Source organism: Pseudopodoces humilis, chromosome 14 (genome assembly GCF_049639895.1).
Source record: "Pseudopodoces humilis isolate 2021_Gansu_Grassland_sample_001 chromosome 14, ASM4963989v1, whole genome shotgun sequence".
NCBI classification, from domain to species: Eukaryota; Metazoa; Chordata; class Aves; order Passeriformes; family Paridae; genus Pseudopodoces; species Pseudopodoces humilis.
This window is the reverse complement of record NC_142213.1, coordinates 2,339,956-2,367,011: the sequence shown is the minus strand read 5'-3', so window position 1 is coordinate 2,367,011 and position 27,056 is coordinate 2,339,956. Positions and strand designations below refer to the sequence as shown.

Genomic DNA, 27,056 nt, shown 5'->3' with positions numbered 1-27,056 from the left:
CTGCCTCCTGCTGCTCTTCCCGCTGCCAGGCTGGGTTTGGGGCTGGGAAGGGGAAAAGATCCTCCCTGGAAGCTGCCCAAGGTGGAGCTGCTCCCAGAGGTTGATGTCTCTTGACATCAGGACCTCAGGGATGCCGATGGGTATTGCCAGAGCTGGGTGTGCACACTCGCTGGCCCTCGCAGGGCACTTGGTAGCCCTCAGGCTGCTTGTAGGGATGTTGGATGCCCGAGGGCTTTGCCTCCAGCTCAGGGCACTCCTTCCTCTCTCTCTGTCGGCTCTGGACTGGCTTGTGCAGCGGGGTGAGAGGAAAGCAGCGTTTCCTCATCACCCAAGAGCTCTGCCGGGCACGGCTGGGCTCGGAGGTTGGCTGGGAGGAGCCGGGGCTCCGCTAACCTCATTAGCCAGGTTCCCAGCCGAGCTCGCCAAACCCAAAGCCGGCCGGCTGGCACCTCCTGCAGCCCTGCTGCTGAGGGCATCCCCGCTGCCAGCCTCCGGCATCCAGGAGCGCTGCGAGGTGGGATGCGACCGCGGGCATCGCCCCTCCGCGCACCGGGTAAGTGCCACCCCTCGGAGCCCCGGCTTGGTCCCTTTTTCCTCTTCCCAGCGCACCCTGTGAGTGTCCCCCGTGCCCCGGCGGCTCGGTCCCCGCTCCAGTGACGCCTGCCATGAGCGTCTGGGGGTTTTTGGAGCGTGAACTCGTCGGGATGCAAACATTTCTTTGGCCTGGTGCTGGCACACGGCAGCGAAGTTGGAGCAGCGAGCACCGGGAATCCCGCTGGAATGCTCACAGGGGGGAATTCTCTGCCCAAATTCTGGAGCTGGAATCTGGCCCTCAGCCGTGAGGAGGGGGCTGCTGTGTCCTGCAAGGGTTTGGCTACAGGGGGTGATCCCAGAGGATCAGATCCCAGAGGATCAGACCCCCCGTGCACGGAGCTGGGTGTCCCTAGAGTGACTCTCCTCTCTCCCTGAGTGGTGTGAGCCACCAGCAGGTGCCAAAACCCACAGGATTTCCCTCAAAACAGATTTCTTTATATTTGGGCAGCCTCCAGGAGAGCTGCAAAGAGAGTGCCTGGGGAGGACTCCACTCTCCAGCCCTGAGGAGGTGGTCACAGCTCAGGCTGCCCCTGGAGAACTGATAAAAATACAGAATTAAAAGCAGAGAGAGCAAATTTTCACTTCCCCTTGCTGGCTGCTGCCGAGCCGCCTCAGGGCTTCTTGGAAATGCAGAGGTCAGGCAGGGGGAGCAGAGGCTTTCCTTGGCTCTTTGTGTGGCCCAGAGCTTGGAAGAGCCAAAATGAGTCACTGACCCTCATCCCAATAAGCTTTTCCCAGCAGCTGTGGGAGGAGGAGTGAAGATTTCCCAATAAAGGAACTTCTTTCGCAGAAAAAAATTCCAGCATCTTGAAAAAACGATGTCCCACAGTGGGAATCATCCATCCAAAAGCTCTCGAGACATCAGGGATGTCCAAGAGGAGCAGGGTGATGTGAATTCCAGCAGTGCATCCCGTCTCAGCCCGAGGGAGGCAGTGCTGGGAACATCCCTCTGTTTCCCTTGTGTGGACTAGGGATTTTCTCTGCAAGAACCAACCTAAAACCAACCCAATTCCTCCTGCTCACAACCTTCTCATCCCAAAATATTTTCAGCCTGGACTCCAGGAGTGGAGAAGCTGGGATGGGACCCCCTCAGCCAGCACCAGGCTCCTTCTCCACCCCCCCTAAAAAGTTCTTCCTGAACCTCATCGGAGCAGATTGAGTCACTGGAGTGCCGTGACATCACTCGTGGTTTTGCGAGCGAGCAGCTGCGTTTCCTGTGGTGCCCGGGCTCCTGTAGACACAGACATGCATGGAGAGATGTGAGCTTTTAGCTCCTGCTCCTTCCTCCCTCCCAGCATCGCTTCCCTCAACCCTCACCTCTCTTTCCCAGCGCCAGCGGCGAGGGCCGGCGGCGGAGCTGGAGAGCTGGATCCCGCTGAGAGGATGAAAACATGGGGCTCAAGTTATCCTGCCTGAAAGGTGAGTTTGGGGTGGGGGTTTGGGGTGCAGCTGCTCTCTGAAGGCATCTGAGGGATGGTTGTACCTGGAGCAGATTTAGGTGTGGGCGGGATCGGTGGAGTTTGGGAATGCGGTGGAATTTCTGAAGGCCCACGGGTGACCTGTTGCACCTGGATCATCCCAAAGAGGATTTTCCCAGCCTTATTTTCCCAGTCCTGTGCTTGTCCTACACCCTTTCCACTGGAGAATCCATGGGCAGCCCTCATGAAATCAGGTGGGTTTCCCTGGAGGCAGGAAGGCGCTGCTCAGGGACAGGTGGATGGGATGGAGGGGTCAGCTCAGAGCTCAGCTCCCGGCCTCCAGGCTGACCCCAAGCATCCCTCACTGCTCCACTCTCCCCAGGGATGCTCCAACCAGGAGCTTCTTCCCCAACTTTAATTTTCTTAATGGATTTAGGCTGGGAATGGCGTCAGGGATGTCTGCACAGAGGCAAAGTGGGAGCTTTTAATGCTGCTGGGCTCGCAGGGCGAAGGCTGGATATCGCATCTCCCATTAGCTCTGCATCCCTCTGACTCCTGGTAATCGCCCTTGGGGTCGTTAGGGATGGGGCTTAATGAGGATCCCTCTCTAGGGTGCAGGGCTGCCTCTTCCCTGGCTTTTCCCAAGCCCAGATTCTGTGGGATTCTGGTTGTGATGGGCACAGATGCATCACCCAAAAATGAGCTTTGCCTCCTCTCCGCATCAGGGATGTTGGGAGGGAGTGGTCGGGTGGGTTTGGGGTCTCACAATCCCCCCCATCCAACAGGGGATAACTGAAGAGGGGAAGCAAGCAGCCAGGGCATCCCAATCCTGCCCCAAATCCAGGACAGAGCCCCAAAATATTCCTCCATGCTTCCAGACCCCTCTGACGATCTTGGAGTCTGGAATAAAAGAAAAGACCCTCCCCCTTTTCCAGCTCCCTTACATAAGGCAGGGCTTTATCCTTAATTAAAAAGAGATTAAAAATATCAGTGTCTGTCCCCTCCGGGCATTTTCCTGCTTGGGAAGAGCTGAAACCTCCCTGGATGCTGCCTGTGCTGCACGGGGCTTTTCTCCTGATTAAAAAAGCAGATTAAAGCGATCTGCTCCCCTCAGGGGGGCTGGGCAGGGCAGGTGGGAGTGAGAGGGAGGGATCCACCTGTGAACCCCCCCAAAATCCAAGGTGGATCTAAGGGAGGGGATGTGAGGACGCTGTGGATTCTCCGGTGGCTCGTAAAGAGCCGATGCCAAGGAGGGCGGGGAGCTGGGCGATGCTGTAGCCCGGTGCCTGAATCTCCTTTCATCCCCCCAAATTTCCCCAGGCTTGAAGATGTGTGTGAGCAGCGGGAACGGCAGCGACGGCGCCCCGAGAGCATCCTCGGGACAGAAGCACCTACACGTGCCCTCCATCATCGTCACACCTCCCACGCCCACGGGCACGGCGCTGTCCCGCGAGGGGCGGCGCGGGGAGGGCCCGGCACCCTTCAGCCAGTGCTGAGAGGGGACACGGGGGGACAGCCAGGCCGCCAGGACCTGGCCCCGCTCCGTCGGGATGGAGCCACAGCCTCCAGGGTGCGGCTGCCGCTCCCAGGGACACACGGGGGGTTTGGACGCCAGGGACTGGGGTTTGTCGCTTTTCCTAACAGCGCCGGGGAGGGGGATCCCCCCACGATGAATAAAACCCCTTCGGCTCCGCACCCCCCGTTCGGCTGTGTCAGCGCATGGGGTGTGGGTTGTGCCCCACAAAACACCCCAGCACACCCCCCCGGAGCCGCTCTCCGGCCCGTGGGTGGCCGAAAGTGCGGCCCCCACCTCCCCAGCAGGGATTGAAGAATCCATTTCAGCAAACAGCACCGGGAAAATGAACTCGGCGGCGTCACCTGCATCCCGCCGGATCGGCCGCATCCCGGGAGGGAGCCGGGGGCGACGCTTCCCGGAGAGCGGCGGCACCCGGAGCCGGCGGGAGAGGCGGGAGTGTGAAAGCAGATGGAAATTTAATTTTTTAATGACAGCAGCAGATGGCAAAAGACACGCGAGGGGAGGCGTAGCGTGAGGGAGACGCTCCTGGAGCACCCAGCACGTGCCGGCGGCACCGGGGACTGCTCCGGGAACGGGGGCTTGAGGACCCTCCTCGTGGTGGGGGTGGGTTGGGGGTCCCCAAGGCTTGGCTCCCACCCCAGGCTGGGGGAAACGCTCATCCCAAGGGTCGAGGTTGCTCCGTGAGTGGTCCCAGGGCTGAGCCCGAGGTGGTTTGGAAGAGGGACTGGGGAGAGGTGGATTTGTCTGGCGGGGGGGGGGGGGGGAGGGGGTGTGTGGAAATCCATGGGGACTTGTAAATGGGATGCAGCCCCCCCAAATCATCCAGAAACCACTTGGCTGAGCGGGGTGTGGGGAGGGGGACGGATGGATGGATGGATGATGGATGGATGGATGATGTAACCATGGATGGATGGATGATGGATGGATGATGGATGATGGATGGATGGATGGATGGATGATGGATGGATGGATGGATGGATGGATGGATGGATGGATGGATGATGGATGGATGATGGATGGATGATGGATGGATGGATGGATGATGGATGGATGGATGATGGATGGATGATGGATGGATGATGGATGGATGATGGATGGATGATGGATGGATGATGGATGGATGGATGATGGATGGATGGATGATGGATGATGGATGGATGATGGATGGATGATGGATGGATGGATGATGGATGGATGGATGATGGATGATGGATGGATGATGGATGGATGGATGGATGATGGATGGATGGATGATGGATGGATGATGGATGGATGGATGGATGGATGGATGATGGATGGATGATGGATGGATGATGGATGGATGATGGATGATGGATGGATGGATGGATGGATGGATGGATGGATGGATGGATGGATGGATGGATGGATGGATGGATGGATGATGGATGGATGGATGGATGGATGGATGATGGATGGATGATGGATGGATGGATGGATGGATGATGGATGGATGGATGGATGGATGGATGGATGGATGGATGGATGATGGATGGATGGATGGATGATGGATGGATGATGGATGGATGGATGATGGATGGATGGATGGATGGATGATGGATGATGGATGATGGATGGATGGATGGATGATGGATGGATGGATGGATGGATGATGGATGGATGATGGATGGATGGATGGATGGATGGATGGATGGATGGATGGATGGATGGATGGATGGATGGATGGATGGATGGATGATGGATGGATGGATGGATGGATGGATGGAAGGGACAGGTGGGTGTGTCAGGTGTCTGAGCATGAGTGCCTGCACAGGGGCCACTGAACAGACAGAGAGATGGATGCTGCTGCTAGTCCGTGCACAGGATGGCGGCTTCTGGGGCCTGGGCACAGCCCAGGGTCACCGTCCCACATCCCGTGTCCCCCAGCACAGCCCCGGCGGTCGCGGGGACCCGCGGGGCGCTGCCGCTCCCGGCCGCCAGGGGACGGCAGCGCGGGCTCCGCCACTCCCGCGGCGCCCCGGCAACAAGTGCCGAGCGCTGATTGGCCGAGCGCTCGCGGGGAGCGCCGCGATTGGTCCCCGTGCTCCATCCGGGCCTGCCCCCGCGGGGCCGGGGCCGGAGCGCGCCGCGCGCAGAACAGCCAATCAGAGAGGCATGCGCCACGGCAGCAGTAGGGGAAAGCCAATCAGCGCGCGCCGCGCCGAGACAGGCCCCGCCTCCTCACGGAGACCGCGAAAACGCGGCGGGAGCGGGGAGAGGCGGGCGGGAGCGGGGAGAGGCGGGCGGGGCCTGGGGGCTGCTCAGCCAATAGGGAGCGAGGGCGCGCGGCGTGCTCGGCCCCGCCCGGTCCCGGTGCGATCCCGGTCCGGTCCCGGTCTGATCCCGGTCCGATCCCGGTACGATCCCGGTGCAGTCCCGGTGCGATCCTGGTCCGGTCCCGGTCTGATCCCGGTGCGATCCCGGTCCGGTCCCGGTCTGATCCCGGTCCGGTCCCGGTCCGATCCCGGTCCGATCCCGGTGCGATCCCGGTGCAATCCTGGTGCGATCCTGGTCCGGTCCCGGTCTGATCTCAGTCCGATCCCGGTCTGATCCCGGTCCGGTCCCGGTCTGATCCCGGTGCGATCCCGGTGCGATCCCGGTTCGGCTCCCGCGGGCCCATGGAACCGGCCGAGGTGGAGTTCCTGGCCGAGAAGGAGCTGGTGACGATCGTGCCCAACTTCAGCCTCGACCGGATTCACCTGATCGGGGTCGGCGGGCCCGGCCTGGGCTGGGGGCTCCGGAGGGCTGGGCAGGGACAGGGACTGGAACCCCAAAGCACCGCTTGGGGTGACCGAGAACCATCTGGGGGGGCTTATGGGACAGGGGAGGGGCTGGGTGGGTCTTGGGGGCAGGAACGGGGGATTAGGTCTGGGAATTGGGTTTAAGGGATTGGGATTGAGGTGCGGGAGTTGGGGGGGATCAGGGAAAGGAGCTGGGGAAGGGTCGGGATGGATTTGGGATGGAGGGATGAAGGGAATGGGGAACGACAGGCACGGGGGGGAACCGGGTTGGGAGAAGAGGCAGTGCAGCCCCCCAGGAGGATTGGGAGGGGGCTGTGCTGTCCCCCACGTTTTTTGGGGTTTGTGCAGCCCCTGAGTCCTGGCTGGGAGTGTCCGGCAGTCCTGGTGCTGGCCAGAACCCGGGGAGCCCTCAGGGTGACCCCAGAGACTGCGTGTCCAGGGAGATGGAATGTGTGGCTGTAACTCCTGTGAAACACCTTGAAATAGCAAATGCACTGGAAACTGGAAAAAGGAATTGGTTATTCCTTCTCGAGGGAGATAAGGGAAAGTCTGAAAGCAAGAATTCTGGGATGTGAGAGGAGGAAATGCAGGATCAAGTGTTTGAGTCAGGCTTTTCCAAATCCTCTGGAAACTCTCACCACATTAGCTGACAAGTTCTGTGCAGTCCAAGCTCTGGTTGTTGCCTGCCTCTCATCCTTAATTTGTTTTCCAGGGAGATCTGGGCCCCTTCAATCCTGGTTTGCCAGTGGAGGTGCCTGTGTGGTTGGCCATTAATCTGAAGCAGAGGCAGAAGTGTCGGCTCATTCCCCCAGAATGGATGGATGTTGGTGAGGATGGAGGCTCTGACTTCAGCTCTGGCCTTCAGTGGGTGCAGTGGAAACATGAAATTCAAAATAATCAGTTTTTCACCATTGGTGGGGAGCTTAATTCAAAAACACAAAAGAACTGAGAGAGAAGGATCTCACCTTCCACCACAGGAATCCTTTATTTACTCTGAGGGTGGTGAGGCTTGGTCAGAAAAAGCTTTAGGGACTTTGGATCACAGAATGCCAGAATTTTTAGGTTGGAAAAGACCTCCAACCTTATCAAGTCCAACTTGTGCCCAGAGCACTGAGTGCCACATCCAGCCATTGCTTGGGCACCTCCAGGGATGGGGAGCCCAAACCTCCCTGGGCTGCCCCTTCCAGTGTTTAATCACCCTTCCAGTCCAGGAATTCCTTCTGATGTCCAAGCTGAACCTCCCCTGGCAAAACTCAAGGCTGTTTCCTCTCATCCTGTCACAAATTCCCTGGGAAAATCTCTGTGAGGAGGGAGACTTTGGAGGTGTCCGTGTCCCCTGTGCCTCCTCACAGGAGCCTTTTCATGCCCTCACATCTTTGGAGGCTTGGACACTGAGCTGATCCTACAGAAACAACGTGGCTTTTCCTGGGGAGGGGGAAAACCACGGCTGGAGCACTGGAGGCCAGGCAAAACCTGAGCATCCCTGGTTGTATTTTAGGGAAACTGGAGGAAATCCGGGATCAGGAGCGGAAAGAGGACACCTTCACTCCGATGCCCAGTCCCTACTACATGGAACTCACCAAGCTGCTGCTGAACTAGTGAGTAGGAGCTGAGCCGGGCCATTTTCCACCCCACTTCGTGCGAGCACGGACGATTTTTCAAGCTTTGCTTGGCAGCAGCCCCGGAGGGCGGTGGGGAAAGGGAGAGTTGAGGGAGCTTTATCCCTCAGCCTGCCAAGATTTCGCGGCAGCGCTTCCCTCATGGTAACTCTGCCTCTCAGGAACTTGGGGATCGTTTGTTCCGTGGCCTCGTAATTGGGGCTGTGCCGCTTTATTGAGCAGCAGCTCAGCGTGGAGGCCTGGAGGATCCGCAACACGTTCCACGGCTGCAATCTGTTCAGCAGCCTCAAGCCTCCAGGCTTCTTCCTTGGCTCTCCTTCAGGAGGAAAGCTCCTCTCCCCTCAGCCTGGGAAGCAGGAGGCCGGGGATATTCCGAGCCTGAGCTCCTGCCTGCTGAGGCATTTCACTTGTAAAATGTGCTGGCTGGTATTTGTCTCAGCGAGGGCTCTGCTGACTTTTTAAGCCCTCGATTAAGCAGGGTGGGCATTCCAGCTCTGGCTTTTCCTCTGGAGAGGAGGCTCCTGGCGTGCTGCTCCTTCCCAGCACGCTCCAGCAGCCCCGACAGCTCTGTCTGTGCGCATCCATCGCGTCTCCCAGCTCCTTCTGGCAGCTCTGAATGGCCTTAATGGGGTGATGTGGCACATCCCATCCAGCCTTTCCAGCTTAATTCTCCCTGATGGAGCCCCAAGCCGGGGATTTCATCGTGCCTGAGCCCTTGGATTCCCCGGCTGGCCGTGACTTTGGCCAGATTTGGAGCCCTCTGTGCACCTCGTACCAGCTGGGCAATTAAAGAGCAGAAGGATTCTAGTGACAACCAGCTGCTGCATTGAAGCCAGGCATTCCTGGAGAAAGAAACCATCCCAGAAATCCCAGCAGGACGAGGAGCAGAGAGGATTTTCATATGAAGTCACAGGTTTTTAGCAAACCGCCCTGCAAGCACCTCGGGGAGGGGTGAGATGGTGACAGCAGCAGTCAGTGACATAAACCACTCGATGGTGACATAACCACACACCCCTCTGAGCCTGCCTTTCCTTCCCCTGTCCCAGTGCCTCTGACAACATCCCCAGAGCGGACGAGATCCGGACGCTGGTGAAGGACACGTGGGACACGCGCATGGCCAAGCTGCGCCTGTCCGCCGACAGCTTCGTGCGGCAGCAGGAGGCTCATGCCAAGGTGTGCCAGGACCTCATCCCAGCAGGGATCCAGCTGCCCCGGGGTGCTGAGGGATGAGGGATGAGCTGCTGGGAAAAGGCTGGCTTGGGGCATGCTCGTCCTGGGTTGTGGGAGCTGGAGCTGTGTGTGTGTTGAACCTCGTGGGGCAGGGACAGCTCCTTGCGGGAAGCAGTCGTGGAATGGTTTGGGTTGGCTCCTAAAGGTCTCATTCCACACCTTCTACTAGAGCAGGCAGCTCCAGGCCTCATCCAGCCTGTCCTTGAACACTTCCAGGAATGGGGAATGCTCTTGAGGAGGTGCTGGGGTGCTTCTCTTGACCAGGGCTGGCAGCTGGGTCAGTCCCTTGGGGTGTCACCAAAGGGAGCTGTGGGCTGTGAGCTGCTTCCCGACTACCTTGTCTTCCCAGATCCTGTTCTCTCCCCTTTTAGCTGGATAACTTAACCCTGATGGAGATCAACAGCACCGGGACTTTCCTTACCCAAGCCTTGGATCACATGTACAAGCTCCGGACTAACCTCCAGCCTGGCGAGAGCTCCCACTCCCAGGATTTCTGACAGGGAGCTGGGAAAGAGCTGCTTCATCTGGCCAGCTCCCACCTCCCTGCAGGGACCTCCCGGCCCCACATTCCCCTCGGGGCCGGCTGGGAATCGCTCCGGAGCTGCCGGAGCATCCCTTGGTGCGGGCGGTGACTCGCTGGGCGGATCTCTCGGGTTGTACTTCAGCGAGGGAACTTCTGAGGGCAGCACAGGCCACACGCTGCCTTGAAAGCCATAAATTTCGAGGCGGTGCTTCCGTGGATTTTCTTAGAGCCTTGGGGGAAAAAAAAAAAAAAAAAAGGAAAAAAAAAAAAGGGAAGATGTGCTGGCAATGAGGTGTCTGCTGGGGAGATCAGCTGGGAAGCAGATCCATCTGCTCTTTGGAGAAGGACAAAAGAAAATGGTTTTCCCTCTCAGATACCAGGCTGTGGGGAAATAGCAGAATGTCATCCATCTTTGTTTTTGTAATATTTGGGGTTTTAATCTGAAACTGTCTGTAAAAAAAAAAAAAATAAAGATAATAAAAAAAAAAAATAATTGCAGCTGAAGAACGGCATCAAATTAATCCTGGGCTGTGTCACAAACAATGCTTGGAAAATCCTGCAGCTCCCTCCTTTGGCTCTGGCCCTGTTTCCCTGCGGCAGAGCGACAGGAAAGGGCGGGAGCCAGGCTGGATCAAGGCAGAATCCAGGCAGGATTGAGGTGGGATCAAGGCAGGATCTAGGCAGGATCCAGGCTGAATCCAGGGCAGGATCAAGGCTGGATCTAGCTGGGATCAAGGCAGGATCCAGGCTGAATCCGGGGCAGGATCAAGGCTGGATCTAGCTGGGATCAAGGCAGGATCCAGGCATGATTCAGGCTGGATCTAGGCAGGATCTAGGGCAGAATTTGGACAGGATCCAGGCATGATCCAGGGCAGGATCCAGCCAGGATCAAGGCAGGATCCAGGACAGGATCAAGGCTGGATCTAGGCAGGATCCAGGCTGAATCCAGGGCAGGATCAAGGCTGGATCTAGCTGGGATCAAGGCAGGATCTAGGGCAGAATTTGGACAGGATCCAGGCAGGATCCAGCTGGGATCCAGGCAGGATCCAGGCATGAATCAGGCAGGATCCAGGACAGGATCCAGCTGGGATCAAGGCAGGATCCAGGACAGGATCCAGGCATGAATCAGGCTGGATCCAGGGCAGGATCAAGGCAGGATCCAAGGCAGGATCAAGGCAGGATCTAGATGGGATCAAGGCAAGATCCAGGACAGGATCCAGGCATGATTCAGGCTGGATCCAGAGCAGGATCAAGGCAGGATCTAGATGGGATCAAGGCAGGATCCAGGCTGGATCCAGGCACGATCCAGGGCTGGATCCAGCCGGAGCAGGGCTGTGCTGATGGCAGCTGTAATTATTCCCGGTGCCCGAGGGTGCCAGGCTGGCAGTGCTGCCCTTCCCTGAGCATCTGGGCCGGGCTCCCGCTGCCATCTGTGCCCTGCCAGCCTGGGCTGTGCCCCAAGGGATGGCACAGCGGGAAGGATGGCAGGAATGACGGCAGGAGCTGCCGGGAATGCTCGGAGCAGGGCTGGGGATGCGCTCCCCACGGAGAAAGGATTCCTTGCTGTCGTTGTGGAAGAGTTTATTTTGGGTTTTTTTTTTGGGAATGTTTTGAGGATTTACAGCAATATATTCATAAATACCTAATTACTACATTCAACAAATAATATATTACATTACAATTAATTCCAACATAGTACACTTTGAACATGTTTAGGGTTGGGTTTTTCTCCTTTTTTGGGGTTTTTTTTTGTTTTCTTTCACAGCATCCAGCCTGCCCCCAGCAGGTTTTGCTTTCCTCTCCTTCCTCCCAGCCCTCCCAGGCTCTGGCACAGCTGTCCAGCAATTCTGCACAGACACAAATGCTCGCCACAACCCTGGGGCAGGGGGAAAATTAGCCCAAAACCCCTGAATCCAGGCTGGTGAGGAGGGAAAGTCAGCACAGGAGCTGCTACAAAGCCAGGCTGCATCCCAGCCAGGCTCCTCAGCACGGCGAGGGATAAATTGCCAATGGTTTTCCATCCCTGCCTTCTTCCCCCTCCCTCTGCCAGGGCACACAGGAAGGGAAAGGAGCAGAGCAAGGAGCGAATTTTGCCGTGTTAAAATTCCCTTCGAAGCCTGGAGTTGGCAGCGGCGAGGCCAGAGGCTGGCGAGGCAATTGGGGATTTAAAAAAGATTAAACTAATTTCTGTCACAAGGGCATTTTGCTTTTTAATCTTGCCCAGCGTTTTTTATTTGGTGAAGCCAATGAGAGAGCAGGGAGCAGGGGGGCTGTAGGGGGGGGTTAATGCTTTCCTTTGCCAGTGCAACCAGGGAATTTAAAGCAGGAAGCAGAGGTCACCTTTTCCCGGAGATGTGAGCTGGTCTCGTGGCGAATTAAAAACAATTTCTAATAAATAATTTAAAAATAACAATCAAATAAAAAGGTTTCCCCGGAGGAGGGGAAGAGGGGCACGCGCTGCTTTTTAGCAATGGCTCAAAAATGGCACCGAGCCTGACCCTGGTGGCACCAGGACATCCCTGCCCGCCTGCGGGCACAGCCCCCCATGGATTGTCCCCAAAGTGCCACCAAGAGATCCCACAGGACCCCCTCTCCCCGTGCCCAAACTGCCTTAGAGCCGCTCTGATTGTCTTGGTATTTTTTTGGGGTGGACAAGGACACCCCAGTGCCACCCACCCCTCAACCCTCCGCCCTCTCAGCGCAATTCCTTGGGATTTTTCCTTTGGCAGACGGAGCCTGGGCAAAGCTCAGACACCACCCGGCACCGTGACACCCACGACGACCCAGCTGGAGCAGAAAAAGCCCCAGAAAGCAAAGAAAAAGGGTAAAAATTTAAAAAAAACACCCCACACAGGAGGGTGGAAGGGCTCAGCTTCCCGAGGGACTGGTGGTGGGACAGGACCTGTCCCAGTGGAAAAGGGGATTTATTTTTCCTGGGTTTCAATTCTTTTTTAAAACATTTCAGTATCTTTTCTGGCCTGACCAGCAGCAGTACAAACACTAAAAGCGAGTTAATCCTTTTGGCAAAAGGAAAAAAAAAAAACAAACAAACTAGAAAGAACATAAAAATGGGAGGGGGAAGGAGCGGTGGGGGGGAAAAAAAAGGAAAAAAAAAAGCAGAAACATCTTAAAAAAAAAGGCAAGCTTTTTATAACAATAATTAAAGCAATAAAAACATACAAAACTTTGTTGTTTTTTAATATATATACACAGTACAAGGCTGAAGCACCTTTTTTTTTTTTTTTCTTTTCCTTTTCTTTACTTTTCCGCCTGTTCAATCCCAAAGCCGGGGTGACAAAGTGACCCCACGCGTGTCCCTGCCCCTTCCCCGCCAACCAGGAACAAAAAGGGACCTTCAACCAGTTTATTGACTTTATTTTTTGATAGCGAAGTGCATTTCCAGGGGGAACCCCGGGCTGGGGGTGCCGTGCTGGGAGCGGGGTCCGGCAGCACCCGGCCCCCGGGGCCCCGCCGGGTTTAGTGTTGTCGGTGGAGTCTTTCATTGTCTTTTTTTTCTCTCTTTTTTTTTTTTTTTTTTTAGAAAAAACCCCAAAGAACCAACAAAAATGAGCGTTATAAAGTGTGGGTGGAGTGGGGAGGGCTTCAGAGCTGTGGCCCCCGGAGGAGGGGACAGGAGGGGACAAGCCGGGGGCTGCTGGCCGTGGGATGGGCTCCCAGCTCCTCCCGGCTCCCGTTTGCTTCATGCATGGCACATTCTCCATTTATTTCTCTATTTTTATTATTTATTTTTTTTTTCCTCTTTTCTTCCTTTTATTATTAATGATTTTCTCGTCGTGGTTCATTTTTTCCTGTGTGTTTTGTTTGGTTTTTTTTTTGGTTGTTTTTTTTTTTTTTAATTTTATTATTTTTTTTTTTTTTAGCTTCAAACCTCCCAGTGAAAAATATTAAATATTCAAGGTAATAAAATAGATTATTATTTCTAGACTATATGTTCGGCCTGGCCCAAGGAGCGTCACCTGGGATACCCCTTGAAATAACCCCTAGACCACTGCATTGCAGGCAAGGCAAGGCACTTCCGCAGGTGATCCAGCTCCGCTTGCAGGCGCTCCCGCTCCGACACCATCTTCTGCTTCTGGCTCCTCAGCTCCTGTGGGGAATGGAATGCTCAGCAGGCACCTCCCGGGGCAGGGAAGGGCTGGGGAACGGGCTGGGAATGGGATACAGCAGGGAATGGGCAGTGCGTGGATGGGGCACTGCAAGAATGGACACGGAGTTTGGGCACTGCAGGGAACAGGCATTGAGAGTTTGGGCATTGAGAGTTTGGGCATTGAGAGTTTGGGCATTGAGAGTTTGGGGACTGTAGGAATGGACACTGAGAGTTTGGGCACTGCAGGAAATGGGCATTGAGAGTTTGGGCATTGAGAGTTTGGGCATTGAGAGTTTGGGAATTGAGAGTTTGGGCACTGCAGGAAATGGGCATTGAGAGTTTGGGCACTGAGAATTTGGGGACTGTGGGAAATGGGCACCGAGAGTTTGGGCATTGAGAGTTTGGGCACTGCAGGGATGGAGACAGAGTTTGGGCACTTCAGGAATGGACACTGAGAGTTTGGAGGGCTGGGTGCCCAGGAAGGCTGGGCGTACAGGGGATGGGTGCCCACAGAGCCTGGTGCCCAGATGATGGGGTCCCAGGGGATGAGTGTGGGTACCCAGGGGATGAGTGTCCAGGGGCTGGGTGCCCAGGGGATGTGTGCCCATGCCCACTCACCGCCATGCTGTGTGACAGCTGCTCGGCTGTCAGGCTCAGGGTGTAGTGCTGCGCCTCCAGCCGCCGGCACTGCGTCTGCAGCACCTGGCGCTCCAGGTTTTGTTCTGCAACATCCAAAGGACAAGGGCTGAGCACCAGCTCCTCTGGCTCCATGCACCACCCACAGAGGGGGCCAGCCCTGCTCTGACTGCCCCCAGCATCCCAGAGCATTCCCAACCCTGGCACTGCCTGTGGGGAACCTTTAGGTCCCACTGGGAGGACATTGGGCAGCTGTGAATATCTCTATTTTTCATGCATACATCACATTTTGCAAAAAAAGCAACACTGCCTGTTGCTTTCATGCTGCTCCTGCATTGCTGGAGATCCCCCAGTGCTTCCCCAGCCCAGCCCAGCAGGAATCAGTGACACCTCCCAGGGGAAACCAAACCAGAAATTAGCATTTCACCCTCCCTGCCCAACACCCTGCACCCCCTTACCTTCTATATGTTCCTGGTAAGCTTCAAAAATTGCCTCGATCCCTTGCCACTTGGGCCTGGGGTAATCTTCCTCTTCTTCCTCCTCTTCCTCCTCCTCCTCCTCGTCCTCGGAGGCGGAGTCCCGGGCCAGGGGGGGCAGTGGCCGGAGCGGCCCCTCGGCCGTGCCGTTGTGCGGGGGCCCGGCCAGGCGGGTGGACGCCTGCAGCTCCGGGATGTTGTAGTGGATGGAGGTGTCCAGTTTGTGGTTCTGCTCCGCCGTCAGCGCCGCCGTCCCCCCTGTGGGCAGCCACAGTCAGCCCCTGCCCACTCCCCACGGACCCTTCAAGGCATTCATTTCACCCTTTCCCTGACTTTTCGCGGGCTTACAGCATCTTCTGGGGGTTTTTATCACTCCTTGTATTCTTTATTTATTTATTCAATCACTCAGCTGAGTGAGTTTGGAGGCTTTGCAGCTGTATGATCCCTGACTTTTAGCTTCAGCAATGAGCTCATGGGATGTTCCAGCAATGAGGTTGCCAGTGCCAAACCCCTGTGGGGGGACAAGGGGGTGATATCCCAGTACCCAACCAGGTCCCTGCATCCCTGCTGCTTTTTATGGACATCAGGGAGAATTTCTCGATTGGCAGGGCTGTCAAACACTGGGAGGAGCTGCCCTGAGAGCTGGTGGAGTCCCCACCCATGGAGGGGTTCAAGAAGGGCTCAGTGTGGCACTCGGTGCAAAATCTCACTTTCCTGGATTCTTAAGCACTTTAGATTTGTAAGTGAGGCCTGTAAGGAAGTTATTGCAGTGTGGTATAGTAAATTCCATATGAATCCCTAGCTAAATTGTTTAAATTATCAATTAAGTTTAAATGCTGTTAAGTTAAATGCTGTTGGGCCTTTAAACATAACCTGTTGATCAAGTCCAGGCTCAGTTTAGCACAGGGGTCTGCTCTGAACTTGTGACTCGAGGGTGTCCCCCTTCTTTCTGTCCTTACCCTTTCCCCCTCCTCCAGCTTCCACACAAATTATTTGGGGGTTTATTTATTGACTTTGGATTTTTGTTTGCTTTTCCTCACAGTGCTTTAACCATCTAATAAACAGGAGAGTGAACCTTGCCAAAGAACTTTGTTGTGATAATCCTGGTTTTACCTGGTTTTACCCTAAACCTGGTTCCGCTGGCGATTCTTTAAGTGGTTTTAAAACAGCGATTCCCAACAACTTCCCGTTACCTTTGTGCTTCTGCAGCGCCTTCTGCGTGGACTGCAGCACCGACTCATGGAACTGGTGGGCAAATTCCTCGGCTATGAAGGGTTCCCAGGGCTTGCTCTTGCCGTTCATGCTGTGGGACAGCGGCACCGGGATGTCCTTGGGGAGGGGACCCCTGACGTAGCTGAGGATGCTCAGAGCCTTCTTCCCGGGGTGCCCGTCGCTCAGCCGGGGCTTCTCCGGCGCCGTGCCCGCCTCCTTGGGCCTGGCTGGCTCCTGGGGTCTCAGCTGCTCTAACCTGGAGGCTTCCGCCGCCTTCGGCACCTCGGGCACGGAGACGGCGATGCCCACGGGTTTATCCAGGTCCAGCAGGAGCGGCGGCACCGGAGGCTCTTTGGGAAGAGGAGGAGCAGTTGGCTGCAGCTGGAGTCCGTGCCCCCCTCGAGGCAAAGCCATGCCCCACAGCCCAACACCCAGGGAAGGACTCGGGGCGCTTACCAGTGCTGGGGGCGCCGGGGCTGTCCCGCGGGGAGCTCTTCACCACCACGGCGGCCGGCGTGGTCTTCTGCTTCATGGCCTGGAGCATCTCCACCAGCTTCTCCTTGTCTGCGGCATGGGAAGCTGAGGTTTAGTGTAGCCTCTGCTCAGCAGAGCAAGGTCAGGGACCCAGGCAGGTCCCCCAGGGCACCCCCAAACCCGAGCGTGCGCGGGCCATGGCTGTTACCTTTCCTCTTCTCGGCGCTGATGTGCGTGAGGTTGAAGATGGTGAGGAAGCGCTTCTTCTCCTCGAAGTTGGGGCTGTTGTTCATCTCGTCGGGGCTGTAGCGGGTGGAGAGCGGGAGGCGCGGGGAGGGCGTGCGGCGCTTGTTCTGCACCATGGGCGGAGAGGGGCTCCGCTCCCGCAGCATCCGCCGGCGCTTGCGCCGCTTCTGGCTCAGCAGTTCCTCCTTCTGCTGCTGCGTGGTGAGGCCGAAGAGCTGCAGGAACTCCAGCTTCTGGGTGATCGGGGGGAGAGCAGAGCAGGGTCATCCCCCGTCCTTGTCTTCATCCCCATGCCCATTGGCAATTCCCATCCTCATGCCCACCCTCATCCCTGTTGCAATCCCCATCTCTATTCCCATCCCCATTCTCATCCCCATTCCCCCAATCCTCATTTTCATTCCTGTTCCCATCTCCATTCCCATTCCCATCCCCATCCCCATCCCTAATCTCATCCCCATTCCTCTCATCCTCATTTTCATTCCTGTTCCCATCCCCATACTCATCCCACCTCCATTCCCGTTCCAATGCCCATCCTTCCCTCCATCCCCATTTCCATCCCCATCCTCATCGCCCCCATCTCTAAGCCCCTGGTGCCTCTGCAGACACGCGGGGATGGTGGCTGGATTGGGCACTGGGAACTGGTGTAATGGAGGGGCTGCTCCCCCAGGGGACAGGGAGGGGACAGGGAGGGGACAGGGGGTGCCACCAGTACCTCAGAGGACGTGTCCAGCTTCAGCGGGGGCTGCTCAGCCACGCAGCGGAGATGGGCCCGCACCTCCTCCTCGTCACTGTCATCACAGGAGTCATCCAGGTCATAGTAGTACCCTGGGGGTGGGGAGAGCCTGGCATGAGGCTGGGGACACCTTGGGGACCTGCTGGGACCCCAGGGAATCTTCTGGGGAACTCCACTGGGGAGGGGGGTGCAGCAGGGCGGGATGTCAGAGAAGAGTGACGGGGCCCAGCAGGGTGAGGGGAGCCCTGATCCCTCTCCAGCAGCTTTGGGACCTCGGAGGGCATCGCCCATCCCTGCAAATCCTCCTGGCATCGCTGTGGGATGGGTGGCAGGGGCTCAATGGGGCACAGGCTGGGGAGGCTGTGGCTGAGCCCCCATCCCACTGGAGTGGGGACAGCAATTCCAGCCCCTCCCAGCTCTCCGTCTCCTCCTCACCGCTGTTCTCATCCCCACTCCAGCAGCCCCATCAATATTTAAAACCCTCTTATTAGCTCCAGTTCATCATTTATTCATCAGGCATGTCTGGAGCGCAGGGTTCACCGAACCGCTCGGATGCGGGAACGTCGGCATCCCTGGGAGACCCCCGGCCATGTCCCGGTGCCAGGAGGGGACATCCCCGGTCCCTCACCTTTCTCACGGGCCTCCCGCCGCCGGCGCTCCTCCAGGTCCAGTTTGCTGACCAGCCTGCGGTGCTGCTGCACGAACTCGTCGTAGATGTACATGGGGTCCTGGGCGCGGGGCTGGGGGGGCCGGTAGGGCGAGCTGGGCTTGGTGGCCTCAGGGAACGGGGTGGCCGGGGCTCTCTGCTGGCTCAGGATGCTCTGAGTGGATTTTTCCAGCTCAGCTAGGAAGGGGGTGTGGGTGAAGGCCCCGTGCTCCGGGGCACCGGGCTCCCGTCCCGGGGGGTATTTCTCCAGAGCATCCCTCTTCCTCGGGCCCTCCTCCAGCTTCTCCGGGCAGAAGACCCTCTCCACCTTGACCAGCGGGATGCCCTGGCGGCTGGGCTCGAAGGGCGCTGGGTGGCTGTGGAGGGCGTGGGGCTCGGGGAGGCGCCGGGGAGGGTCGGGGGGGCTCTCCATCAGCGAGACGGGGTTCCAGAGGGAGGTGGTGACGGGGTGGTGCTGAGGTTTGGGGGAGATGAGGGGTGGGGGCCCACCGAAGTGCTGCCCTGGCTCCCGGCTGCTCGGCTCGTGGCGGCTCGATCCCAACCTGCAGGGACAGGAGAGAACCGGGGAGGTGAGGAGCTGGCACTGCTACCGGAGAGCTGGCAGCGCTCCAGCCCCGGGGGATTTTGGGGAGAAACGCGCCTGTCAGGAACACCCAGAGGAGTTTGTGCATGTGGGGCTGCCACGCTTGTCCCCTCCATGCCACAATCCTGAGGGATGGGGGCAGAGTTAGGGCTGTGCACGGGCAGGATGAGCGGGGATGCAGCTGCATCCCAGGAGCGCTGGGCTGGAGACCCCAGCGCTGACCCCTGTGTGGGGACAAGCGAGCCACCAGTCCTGGCAGAGCCCAGTGGCGAGGGCAGCACCCCAGTGCAGCCCTCCTCTGACAGCCAGAGCCGGAGCCAGCCCGTTTGTGGGATAAATATTTCATGTGCCCAAGCTGTGCATTTAACACTTTTCCGCTCCAGTGCCCCGGAGCTCTGCACGCGGAGCAGCGGGTTCAGCTCAGCCATGGAGTCACCAGCGGTGGGGAGCACCGCCTGCCCCCCGGGATCCACCCCTCTCCCGCCCCGCTGGATGTGGGAAAAGGATGGGGATGGAATATCCCCGGCTGCAGGTGTTTGGGGGTGACCTTGCTGTCTCCTCTCTGGTTTGGGGTGGGAGGAGAGGATGGGGAAGGGAGCCTGCGGCGGGCGCTTGCCTTTGTGCCGCCCCGTGATCCGCTCCTTATTATCCTCGATGAGCCGCGCTAATCCCCTGGATACCCAAAAATAACAAAGGGAGCAGGCGGCAGAGCTGGCTGGATGAGCCTGCACTGCTTAAGTGCTCAGCCACGGGGGCGAGCAAGGCCCTGTCAATTAATCCGGGGGTGTGCGCACGCTCCGCTGCCCCCCAAACTGCCCAGGCTCGGCGCAGGTGCCCCCCAAACGAGGCATCCACAGCCCGGCCCCACTGCCCACGAGGGGGGAGCTGCAATTAGTGGTGCTGGTGGCTGGGCAGCACCTGGCCACTCTCCGCTGGCCCCCGGCCACCTCCCGGGCTCGGTGCCTGGCGCCGCGCAGATGTCGGGCACCGGGAACGCCTGGCGCTGCCAACACAGCCGGCCTGGCTGGCACCGTGTGGCAGGAACCTGCTGGCACCGTGGCTTTGGCTCAGGGGATGTGTGAGGGGCACGGCCGTGGGGTGGTGGATGCCTGATGGGAGGCAGAGCTGGGTAACAAGGTGGGTACAGCCACAGGTTGGGGGTAGAACCCTACAAATCATCACATCACGGCATCACGGAATGGTGTGGGGCAATGGGACCTTAAAGATCATCCTATTCCACCCCCTGCCATGGGCAGGGACACGTCAAACCTGGCCTTGGGCACTTCCAGGGATCCAGGGGCAGCCAGAGCTACTCTGGGCACCTGTGCCAGGGCCTCAGCTCCCTCACAGGGAACAATTCCTTCCCAATATCCCATTAAATCCTGCTCTCTTTCTATATAAAGGCATTCCCCCGCCCTATTGCTCCTTTCCCTTGCCCAAAGTGCCTCTCCAGCTTAAGATCCGGATATTCCAGCAAGGAGAGCTGCAACACGGGAAAACTCAGCTCAGTTTTGGCGGAAAGCTCCATCCCAGGAGCGGGGCTGGCAGCATCCCTACCTGGGGTGCTCGGGCCGGTGCTCGGGCTCGGCTTGGCTCGGGGCACGCCCTATGTCCAGGTGCTGCTCCAGCACCTGCTGCCGGAACTCCGAGACTTGGGATTGCCGATCCTCCTTCTCCTGGCGCAGCCGGCGCTGCCGGGCCAGCCACTTCTCCTCCTCGTTGGTGCGGTGGATGAGCAGCGCCGTGGCCGCGCTGCTCCCGGGCAGAGGGAACACGCTGTGGTTGGGGATGAGGCTGGGCACGGGGTGGTGGGAGCCCGGTGGCGGGTGCAGAGGGTGCTGGATGGGCTTTGGTGTGGGCAGCACCGAGTCCTTGAGTTTGTCTGCGGTGGAAAAGGGGTGATGGAGAGTCAGGGTGTGGATGAGGGGGGCGTATTTTGGGGTGAGCATCCCGGTGGGAGGGAGGGAGCTGTGGGGCAGCCACCGGTCAGAGCTCGGCACAGGGGGCTTGCTGCCAGCCCAGCTGCCTGGCACGCAGCGGGCACGGTGCCAGCCTGGCCCGAGTCAGATGGCACAGGCACCGCGCCGCCGCAGCTGGGCTCCTGGCAAAGCGATCTGGCAGCCGGGACAGCCCATCCCCGTCCCCAGCCGCCTCCCGGGGCCACCAACCCCCTCGGTTTGGCCATCTGGAGGGCAGAGGGGACCGAGGCGAGCTCTGGCAGCGTTACCTGCTCTGCTGGGTGCCAGCGGCTCCACCGGCTTGCCCCGTTCCTCGGCCGGGTGCCCCCGCAGCCCGTGCAGCTCCGCCACGGGGAGGAAGGGTCCCTCCATGGCTTTCACCATGCTCAGCTCCTTCTCCCGGGCACGCTCCCGCTGCCTCTCCAGCTCCCGTTCCCGCTCCTTTTCCCGCTCCCGCTCCAGCTCCTTCTCACGCTCCCGTTCCCGTTCCCGCTCCTTCTCCCGCTCCCGGTCGGCTTCTCGCTCCCGCTCCTTCTCCCGCTCCCGCTCCCTTTGCCGCAGCTCCTCGTCCATTTGCAGCCTGCAGAGAAAAATCAAAAAGAAAAGCACCAACCCCAAACATCCCCCCTTGGAGCACCCCTAAAATTAACCCTGGATATCCGTCAGCATCCCCAGGAACACCCTTGAACCTCCAGAGCACCCCCAAACAATTCCTGGGCACCTGCCAGCATCCTCTGCAGCACTCCCAAACCCCTAGTCATCTGTCAGCATTCCTAGAGCACCCCAAAACCACCCCTGGCCCCCTGTCAGCGTCCTCTGGAGCGCCCCATCCATCCCCCCACCCTCCTGTACCTCTCGGCGGCGAGGCTGGAGATGCGCTCGGACTGCAGGGCGGAGAGGGAGGAGTGGGAGAGCTCGGGGGGGTACCGGACCCCCGAGAGGTGCAGGTGCATGGCCGAGGGGTGCAGGGGGGGCAGCGAGCCCGGCGCTGGCAGCGGGTAGAAGGGGGACCTCAGTGCCGACAGGCAGTACGACTCATCCATCCTGGGGAGACAGGGATGCTCAGAGGGGCAAAGAACCCCCCAGTTCCTCTCCCAGGAGCCAGATGGGGGCTGCCTTCTACTGGGAGAAAGGGATGCAGAGCCCCAGAATGCCCTCAGTGGATCATGCTCCCACCTCACAGTACCCCAGAGCTCATCCAGTGGTATCCCCCAGGGATCCCAAGGTGCCCACCTGAAGGCAGGATGAGGGAAGGGGTGATGTGTCAGGTAGCTGGGGTGGTAGTAGGCGGCGGCAGTGGCCGGGTCGAGGCCGAGGGGCGGCAGGGAGGACATGCGGAGATCCTCGGCCGTGTGGTAGGGACGGAAGCTCCGCAGGTAATCCTCGGTCACCGCGCTGGGAGGCACCACGTGGTGGACCGGCCTCTGCAGGCTGGGGGGATGCAAGGAGATGGTCATCATCGCTCCCTGTCCCCCTGGGGAGATGTCACCTCCCCCAGGAGGCAGCGGAGCTCGCAGGGGACAGCCACATCCTGCAACCGCTCCCGTCCATTCTGAGCAGACTCACTTGAGAGGAGGGAAGCGGGAATCCTGGACCACGGAGCTGGGGGGCAGCCCGAAGGAGTAGGGGGTCCCCAGGAGGTGGGAGGGGACAGTGGGACCCCCCGCTTTCTCCTGCGTCAGGGGGGGCTCCGAGATGAGGCGCTCGCGGCCGGCGCTGCTGCTGCTGCCTCGAGACCCTGCTTCCTGCTGGAAGGCAAAAGGGCAGGAACGCCGAGATGAGCATCAGGGGACAGCAGGGGATGGGGAATCCTTCCTGTGTCCCCACCCCCAGGACGCTCAGGAGGTCCCCGGTGTGCCCTGGCTGGCACCAGTACCCAGGGAAGGGTTCGTGCTCTAAGGCATCTCCAGCATCCAGGCTTTGGAAGGGCAGCTGGAGGGGTGGGAGGGTCTGGGAGGTTAAACCGGGGGGGCCCCAGTGGGAAAGGAGGTGCTGAAGCCGGGGCAGAGCTGAGGGCAAGACACCCATTACCTGCCTGCAGATTTATGGCTGCTTTGTTCTCCTGAGCTATTAATCATCCGGGGAGGAGTGACACGGCCGGGGGAAATCCAGCCGGCCTTTGATAAGGGCCATAACCCAGGGGTCAGCCCACAGTCCCCCCGGCACCCCCGGCACCAGCACCCTCCCACAGGGCCTCATCATCAGAGCCGCTTTCCATCAGCTTCCACCCCCGGTGTCAGGATGAAGGTCACTCCCTCCAGCTGGGGAGGGACCCCTAGCAAAGGGGAACAATTTGGGGTGACAAGAGACCCCACAGCACCTGACAATTAGTGGGGCGACCCCCCAGCAAGGCAAGTTTTGGTTTAAAAATTATCATTATTATTTTTCCTTGCACCTTCTCCATTTAGCAGCTCAGCAGGAGGAGGATGGCGGCACCCGCAGCATCCCCCACCCCGTGCCTCCCACCCCAGCCCATCGTGCCCCAGAGCCCCTCCAGGGCAAGGTCACCACAAAGGGTGCGGTGTTCCCCCGGCTCATTGTGCGTGCCAGGCTCTGCTCTAATTACCTCCCGTCTGGGCTCCCGGCTGCCAGCAGCTCTGCCAGACAATCACCGCGCTCGGTTAACCCCCACAGCGGGGGGGACCCGGGGCTGGGGAGCACCCGGACACCCCACGCACCCCTCCGAGCTCCCGGGGATCACGCTTCCATTTATTTCCCCCCGCCGCCCCCCGGCGTTTCTCATCCCCTACCCTCGCCTCTCCGCTTTGTGGTTTAATTAGTCTTTCCAAGTGGCATAATCCCCCCGGGAATCTGCTTGTAGCATGCGGAGGAGAGGAGAACCACTAACGATGCTTCTTAATTAGCTGCTCTCCCCCCCCCCCCCCGCCCCCCTTCCTCCTCCTCCTTCCTCGCACTCCCCTCCGGATGGCAGCCCGGGGATGATGGCAGCAGGGGGACGACGGCAGCCCCGGTGACAACGCCAGCTCGGGGCCACAGCAGGGAGGGGAAGGGACCAGCGATTCCCTGGGAGCCGCGCACGGTATCCCACACCCTCCATCCCCAAACGCAGCCCTACCTGTCTGCCCTCGCTCCTCCACACCCCGTTGACCGTCTTGGTGGGGGCGATGGTGACGACGGGCGGCGTGCTGGGCACGCTGTGTCCCCCCGGGGGCACGATGATGGGGCCCATGGGGCCACGCTTGGGCGTGCTGGCGGGGGAGCTGTGGTTGGTGGCCGGCGAGGACACCGGGGACGACTCGCTGCTCAGTGAGGAGCCTGGGATTCAATCAGAAACTGAAATAAGTTAGGGGAACGGCAGTTAGCTGAATGGAACCACCCTCTGCAGGAGCTGGAGCCATTCCCGATGGGATGCCTCACTGCAGGGAGCAGGGGTGGGGCACTGGGATGCACTCAGGGTGTTCAGCAGACTCCCAGACTGGACCCCCACCTTCCCATCCCGGAAATTCCCGGTGGTGCTGAAGGCTCCACCCAGCACGGTGGGATGGGGTGGCCTCCTGCTCCCACCTAACAGGGACTGCCAAACCCCCAGCCCCACAAAGCCCCTTGGCACAAGTGACACGGATGTGATGCTGGCCCCAGACGGCCACATCTTCCCAAGGCAAACCCAGAGACTCCTTAATCCAGCTGCAGAAGTTGTCACGGACAAGCCAGGGCCTCTGGAGACACCGGGATGAAGGAGTGACTCCCTGAAACCCTTGGGCAAGGCTTTGGTTTCATTTGCATAATACATCTGTACTTTAACTTATCCCCACCCGAGGGATGCTGGCCGTATTTCCAAAGGAAAAATAAAAATGGAGTGAGAGTGGAGAAGAGGAAAAGCAGAGAAATACAAATTCCACATTAACCGGGGCACAGGGAGCCTCGTGTCTGCTCCACGGAATACCTCCCATTCCTCAAACCCAGCTGGGCAGCCTGGGGGGCTCTGAACCCCCAAACTCTGCTCCCTCCATCCCAGAGTGTGGGTCACAGGGAGAATCCAACAGGCCAGCAGGGATCAGCTGTTGGAGAGTGAGGAGTGGGCTGTGCTCACAGGATGAGGTGACAGCGGTGTTCCCAGGCAGTGAGCAGGGCACAGAGAGAGAGGCCTTGGCTCCCCTGAGTGTGCTGGGTGTCTCCTCACCCTCCTGGTGTGCAAGGCCACTCCCCTGGGTGTGCCTTGTCCTGTGGGCACAGCAGCCAGCTCCTCACCCAGCACCCCCACCTCCGTCCCCTTGCCCTCTCCTCACGCCACACAACACCAGGAGGGAGCCAGGAGGCTGCGAATGCCAGGAAAGCAGGGGGAGGGATGCTGGGTGGGAAGGATGCTCCAGAAGGACGCTCTGTGGGAAGGATGCTCAGCGGAGCAGAGGCCAAGCGGAGCATCCCGCTGCCGGCCGCCCTCCCTGATTAATTATTCCCGAGTCGCTCCGAATCGCTTTCATTTGAAGAGCAGCGAGGCTGGGGGAAGGAAAAAGGCTGTCCCCAACAAAGGAGGCCGATTTGACACCCACTGAAGTCTATCTTGTCAGCGCAAGGCCAACAACAATTAGCAGCCTAATCCCCTCTGAGCTGGGAAGCCATTACTCACCACGCGATAGCGTTAACAATCAATACCATCACAATGAGCCCGGCAATTAATGAAGCTAAAGTCTTACTTCAGAACCTTAATTCTCGCTGTGTGGCTTTAAACGGGAGGGTTTGTGATCGTTATAATTAACTGGTGGTATTCAGCCAGGAGTTAGTCAATGAAACTAATCTGGATTGGAGATGACAAGAGGCACAGTGTGATGGTGTCACCTTTGTTTTCTGACCTCCCGCTTCCCGCTCGGCGATAGCAGATTAGCAGCCCGGGCTGACAGGCAAATGTAATTAACAGCTGAGACCCTGACAGAGAACTGGGAAAAAAGAAGGGAAGGAGGGGTGGAATCAAACCCACCCTGCGGACAGCCCCGGGCGGGACAAGAGGCAGCAGCCCCCGGGCAGGCGGCAGCTTTGTGGGGATTTGCTGGGAAGGGGTCAGTCGGGATGAGCCTTGACAGTTTGGGATGCTGTGGAGCAGCAGGGATGTGCCAGCACACCTGTGAGCCCATAAGGCTGGAAAAAACACAGTGATCCTGCGTGGATCCGGCATCTGCCACAGCGGAGCATCTCCCAGGGCGGGAAGGGAAGTGGGAGTGAGCATCTCCCCTGGTGGGAAGTGGGTGAGGATTTGAGGGGAAAGCAATTCACTTCCTGGTGCTAAAAACCGCAGCAAGGAGAAAAACCCCCTTCCCAGCACACACCCAAACGCACACGGATCAAAAACCTCTGGGATGGGCCACTTGAGGCACCCAAATGGGCAAGAGAGGGGTTTTTGCAAACAAGCTGCACAGATGTTAAGGGGAAATTCAAAGGGAATGTGGCTGCTTCTCTCCAGTGCCACAAAATCCATGCCCAAACCTGCTGGTGTCCCTTGGGATAGGCTGAGCAGCACAGGGAGGGCAAAAGCTGTGGTAGTGCGAGGGGAAAAGACAGCAAAATAATTCCCCAAACTCAATCAATCGCTCCAAAGGAAGCAGATGGGCTCCAGAGGAAGCAGCTGGGAAAAACCAGGAGCTTCCAGTGAGGATGAAGCATCACCAAGACCTGATTCCCTCGGAGTTACAGGGACCTGGTATCTCCACGCGTTTCCTTGGGAGCAGCCAATGCTTCAGGTCATGGCTGTGCCAGAGATTTTTGGGCTGCAAGGAGGGTCCTGTAGATGGTGCTTCCAAAAGGGATTTTCCAAAAAGAGCCTTGCAAAAGGGGTCTTGGGAAAAGGATAGTGCCAAAAGGGCTTTTGAAACAGGGTCTTCCAAAAAGACTTTGCAAAAACTGTCTTGCAAAGGGGGTGGGTGTCTTTTCCAGGGATCAAAGTGCCCAGGAAGCGTGCAGTGATCCAAGGGGAGCACCCACCGATGCAAACAGCAGGGATAAAGACTATTTAATCCCAAATTGGTGATAACAGCAGTCTCCTGAAACACTTCCCAGCTTGGAGACTGTCTGACATCTGAGTGTGGGAGCCCCAGTGATTCCCATGGGATAAGCTCCATGTGGCAAGGGGGACCTCGGGGTGCTCCAGAAGCAGCATCCCTCATCCAAACAGAGGGAGGAGGTGTGATGGAGGATGTGGCTGACAAGAGCTGGGCACCCCCTCCTGGGGCTGTTTAGTTGGGAAATTTGACCCGGGAAGTAGCAAATTTGGGGAACCTCTGGGAAAAGCAGCATGGTGGGAAGGAGCAGGGCTGGTCCCTGCCGTACTGCG

At 58.5% G+C, this 27,056-nt stretch overlaps 2 protein-coding genes and 1 long non-coding RNA gene across 5 annotated transcripts in view; 2 read left to right on the top strand and 1 right to left on the bottom strand.

Moving 5' to 3' along the window:
- The first annotated feature begins 264 nt into the window (after nt 1-264).
- Nucleotides 265-3,707, top strand: LOC148183120 (uncharacterized). 2 transcript variants are annotated; one of them, XR_015773782.1, is made up of 3 exons: nt 265-553; nt 1,925-2,013; nt 3,333-3,707. It is a non-coding gene; the product is annotated as an uncharacterized LOC148183120 (long non-coding RNA). The 2 variants fall into 2 exon arrangements; XR_015773781.1 differs by lacking the exon at nt 265-553 and having other exon boundaries at nt 1,659-2,013.
- Nucleotides 3,708-6,053: 2,346 nt separating this feature from the next.
- Nucleotides 6,054-10,095, top strand: GINS2 (GINS complex subunit 2). The gene is made up of 5 exons (XM_005528156.3): nt 6,054-6,275; nt 7,021-7,135; nt 7,807-7,906; nt 8,974-9,100; nt 9,529-10,095. Exons 1-5 carry the CDS (start codon nt 6,186-6,188, stop codon nt 9,652-9,654), a joined length of 558 nt encoding a protein of 185 aa, XP_005528213.1. The 5' UTR covers nt 6,054-6,185; the 3' UTR covers nt 9,655-10,095.
- A 2,712-nt stretch (nt 10,096-12,807) lies between these two features.
- GSE1 (Gse1 coiled-coil protein) overlaps nt 12,808-27,056 on the bottom strand; it is a 98,421-nt gene continuing 84,172 nt past the window's right edge. Inside the window, exons 4-17 of one of the 2 annotated variants that reach the window (XM_014257157.2) lie at nt 23,850-24,049; nt 22,340-22,521; nt 22,007-22,204; nt 21,626-21,817; nt 21,043-21,353; nt 20,373-20,697; nt 18,194-18,774; nt 17,545-17,657; nt 16,795-17,065; nt 16,569-16,691; nt 16,094-16,462; nt 14,883-15,158; nt 14,407-14,510; nt 12,808-13,788 (exon numbers count right to left, since the gene is read on the bottom strand). In XM_014257157.2, coding sequence (XP_014112632.2) covers nt 13,654-13,788; nt 14,407-14,510; nt 14,883-15,158; nt 16,094-16,462; nt 16,569-16,691; nt 16,795-17,065; nt 17,545-17,657; nt 18,194-18,774; nt 20,373-20,697; nt 21,043-21,353; nt 21,626-21,817; nt 22,007-22,204; nt 22,340-22,521; nt 23,850-24,049 — 3,380 coding nt within the window. In that variant the 3' untranslated portion in view covers nt 12,808-13,653. The remainder of the gene's footprint in view (nt 13,789-14,406; nt 14,511-14,882; nt 15,159-16,093; nt 16,463-16,568; nt 16,692-16,794; nt 17,066-17,544; nt 17,658-18,193; nt 18,775-20,372; nt 20,698-21,042; nt 21,354-21,625; nt 21,818-22,006; nt 22,205-22,339; nt 22,522-23,849; nt 24,050-27,056) is intronic. The other variant, XM_014257159.2, reaches the window with a different exon arrangement.

Bases quoted from the DNA above. Each gene is read 5' to 3' on its own strand.
- GINS2 (XM_005528156.3), top strand. From the start codon at position 6,186: ATGGAACCGGCCGAGGTGGAGTTCCTGGCCGAGAAGGAGCTGGTGACG. The intron at 7,136-7,806 runs GTGAGGATGGAG...GTTGTATTTTAG, and splicing joins CCCAGAATGGATGGATGTTG to GGAAACTGGAGGAAATCCGG. The intron at 9,101-9,528 runs GTGTGCCAGGAC...CTCCCCTTTTAG, and splicing joins AGCAGGAGGCTCATGCCAAG to CTGGATAACTTAACCCTGAT.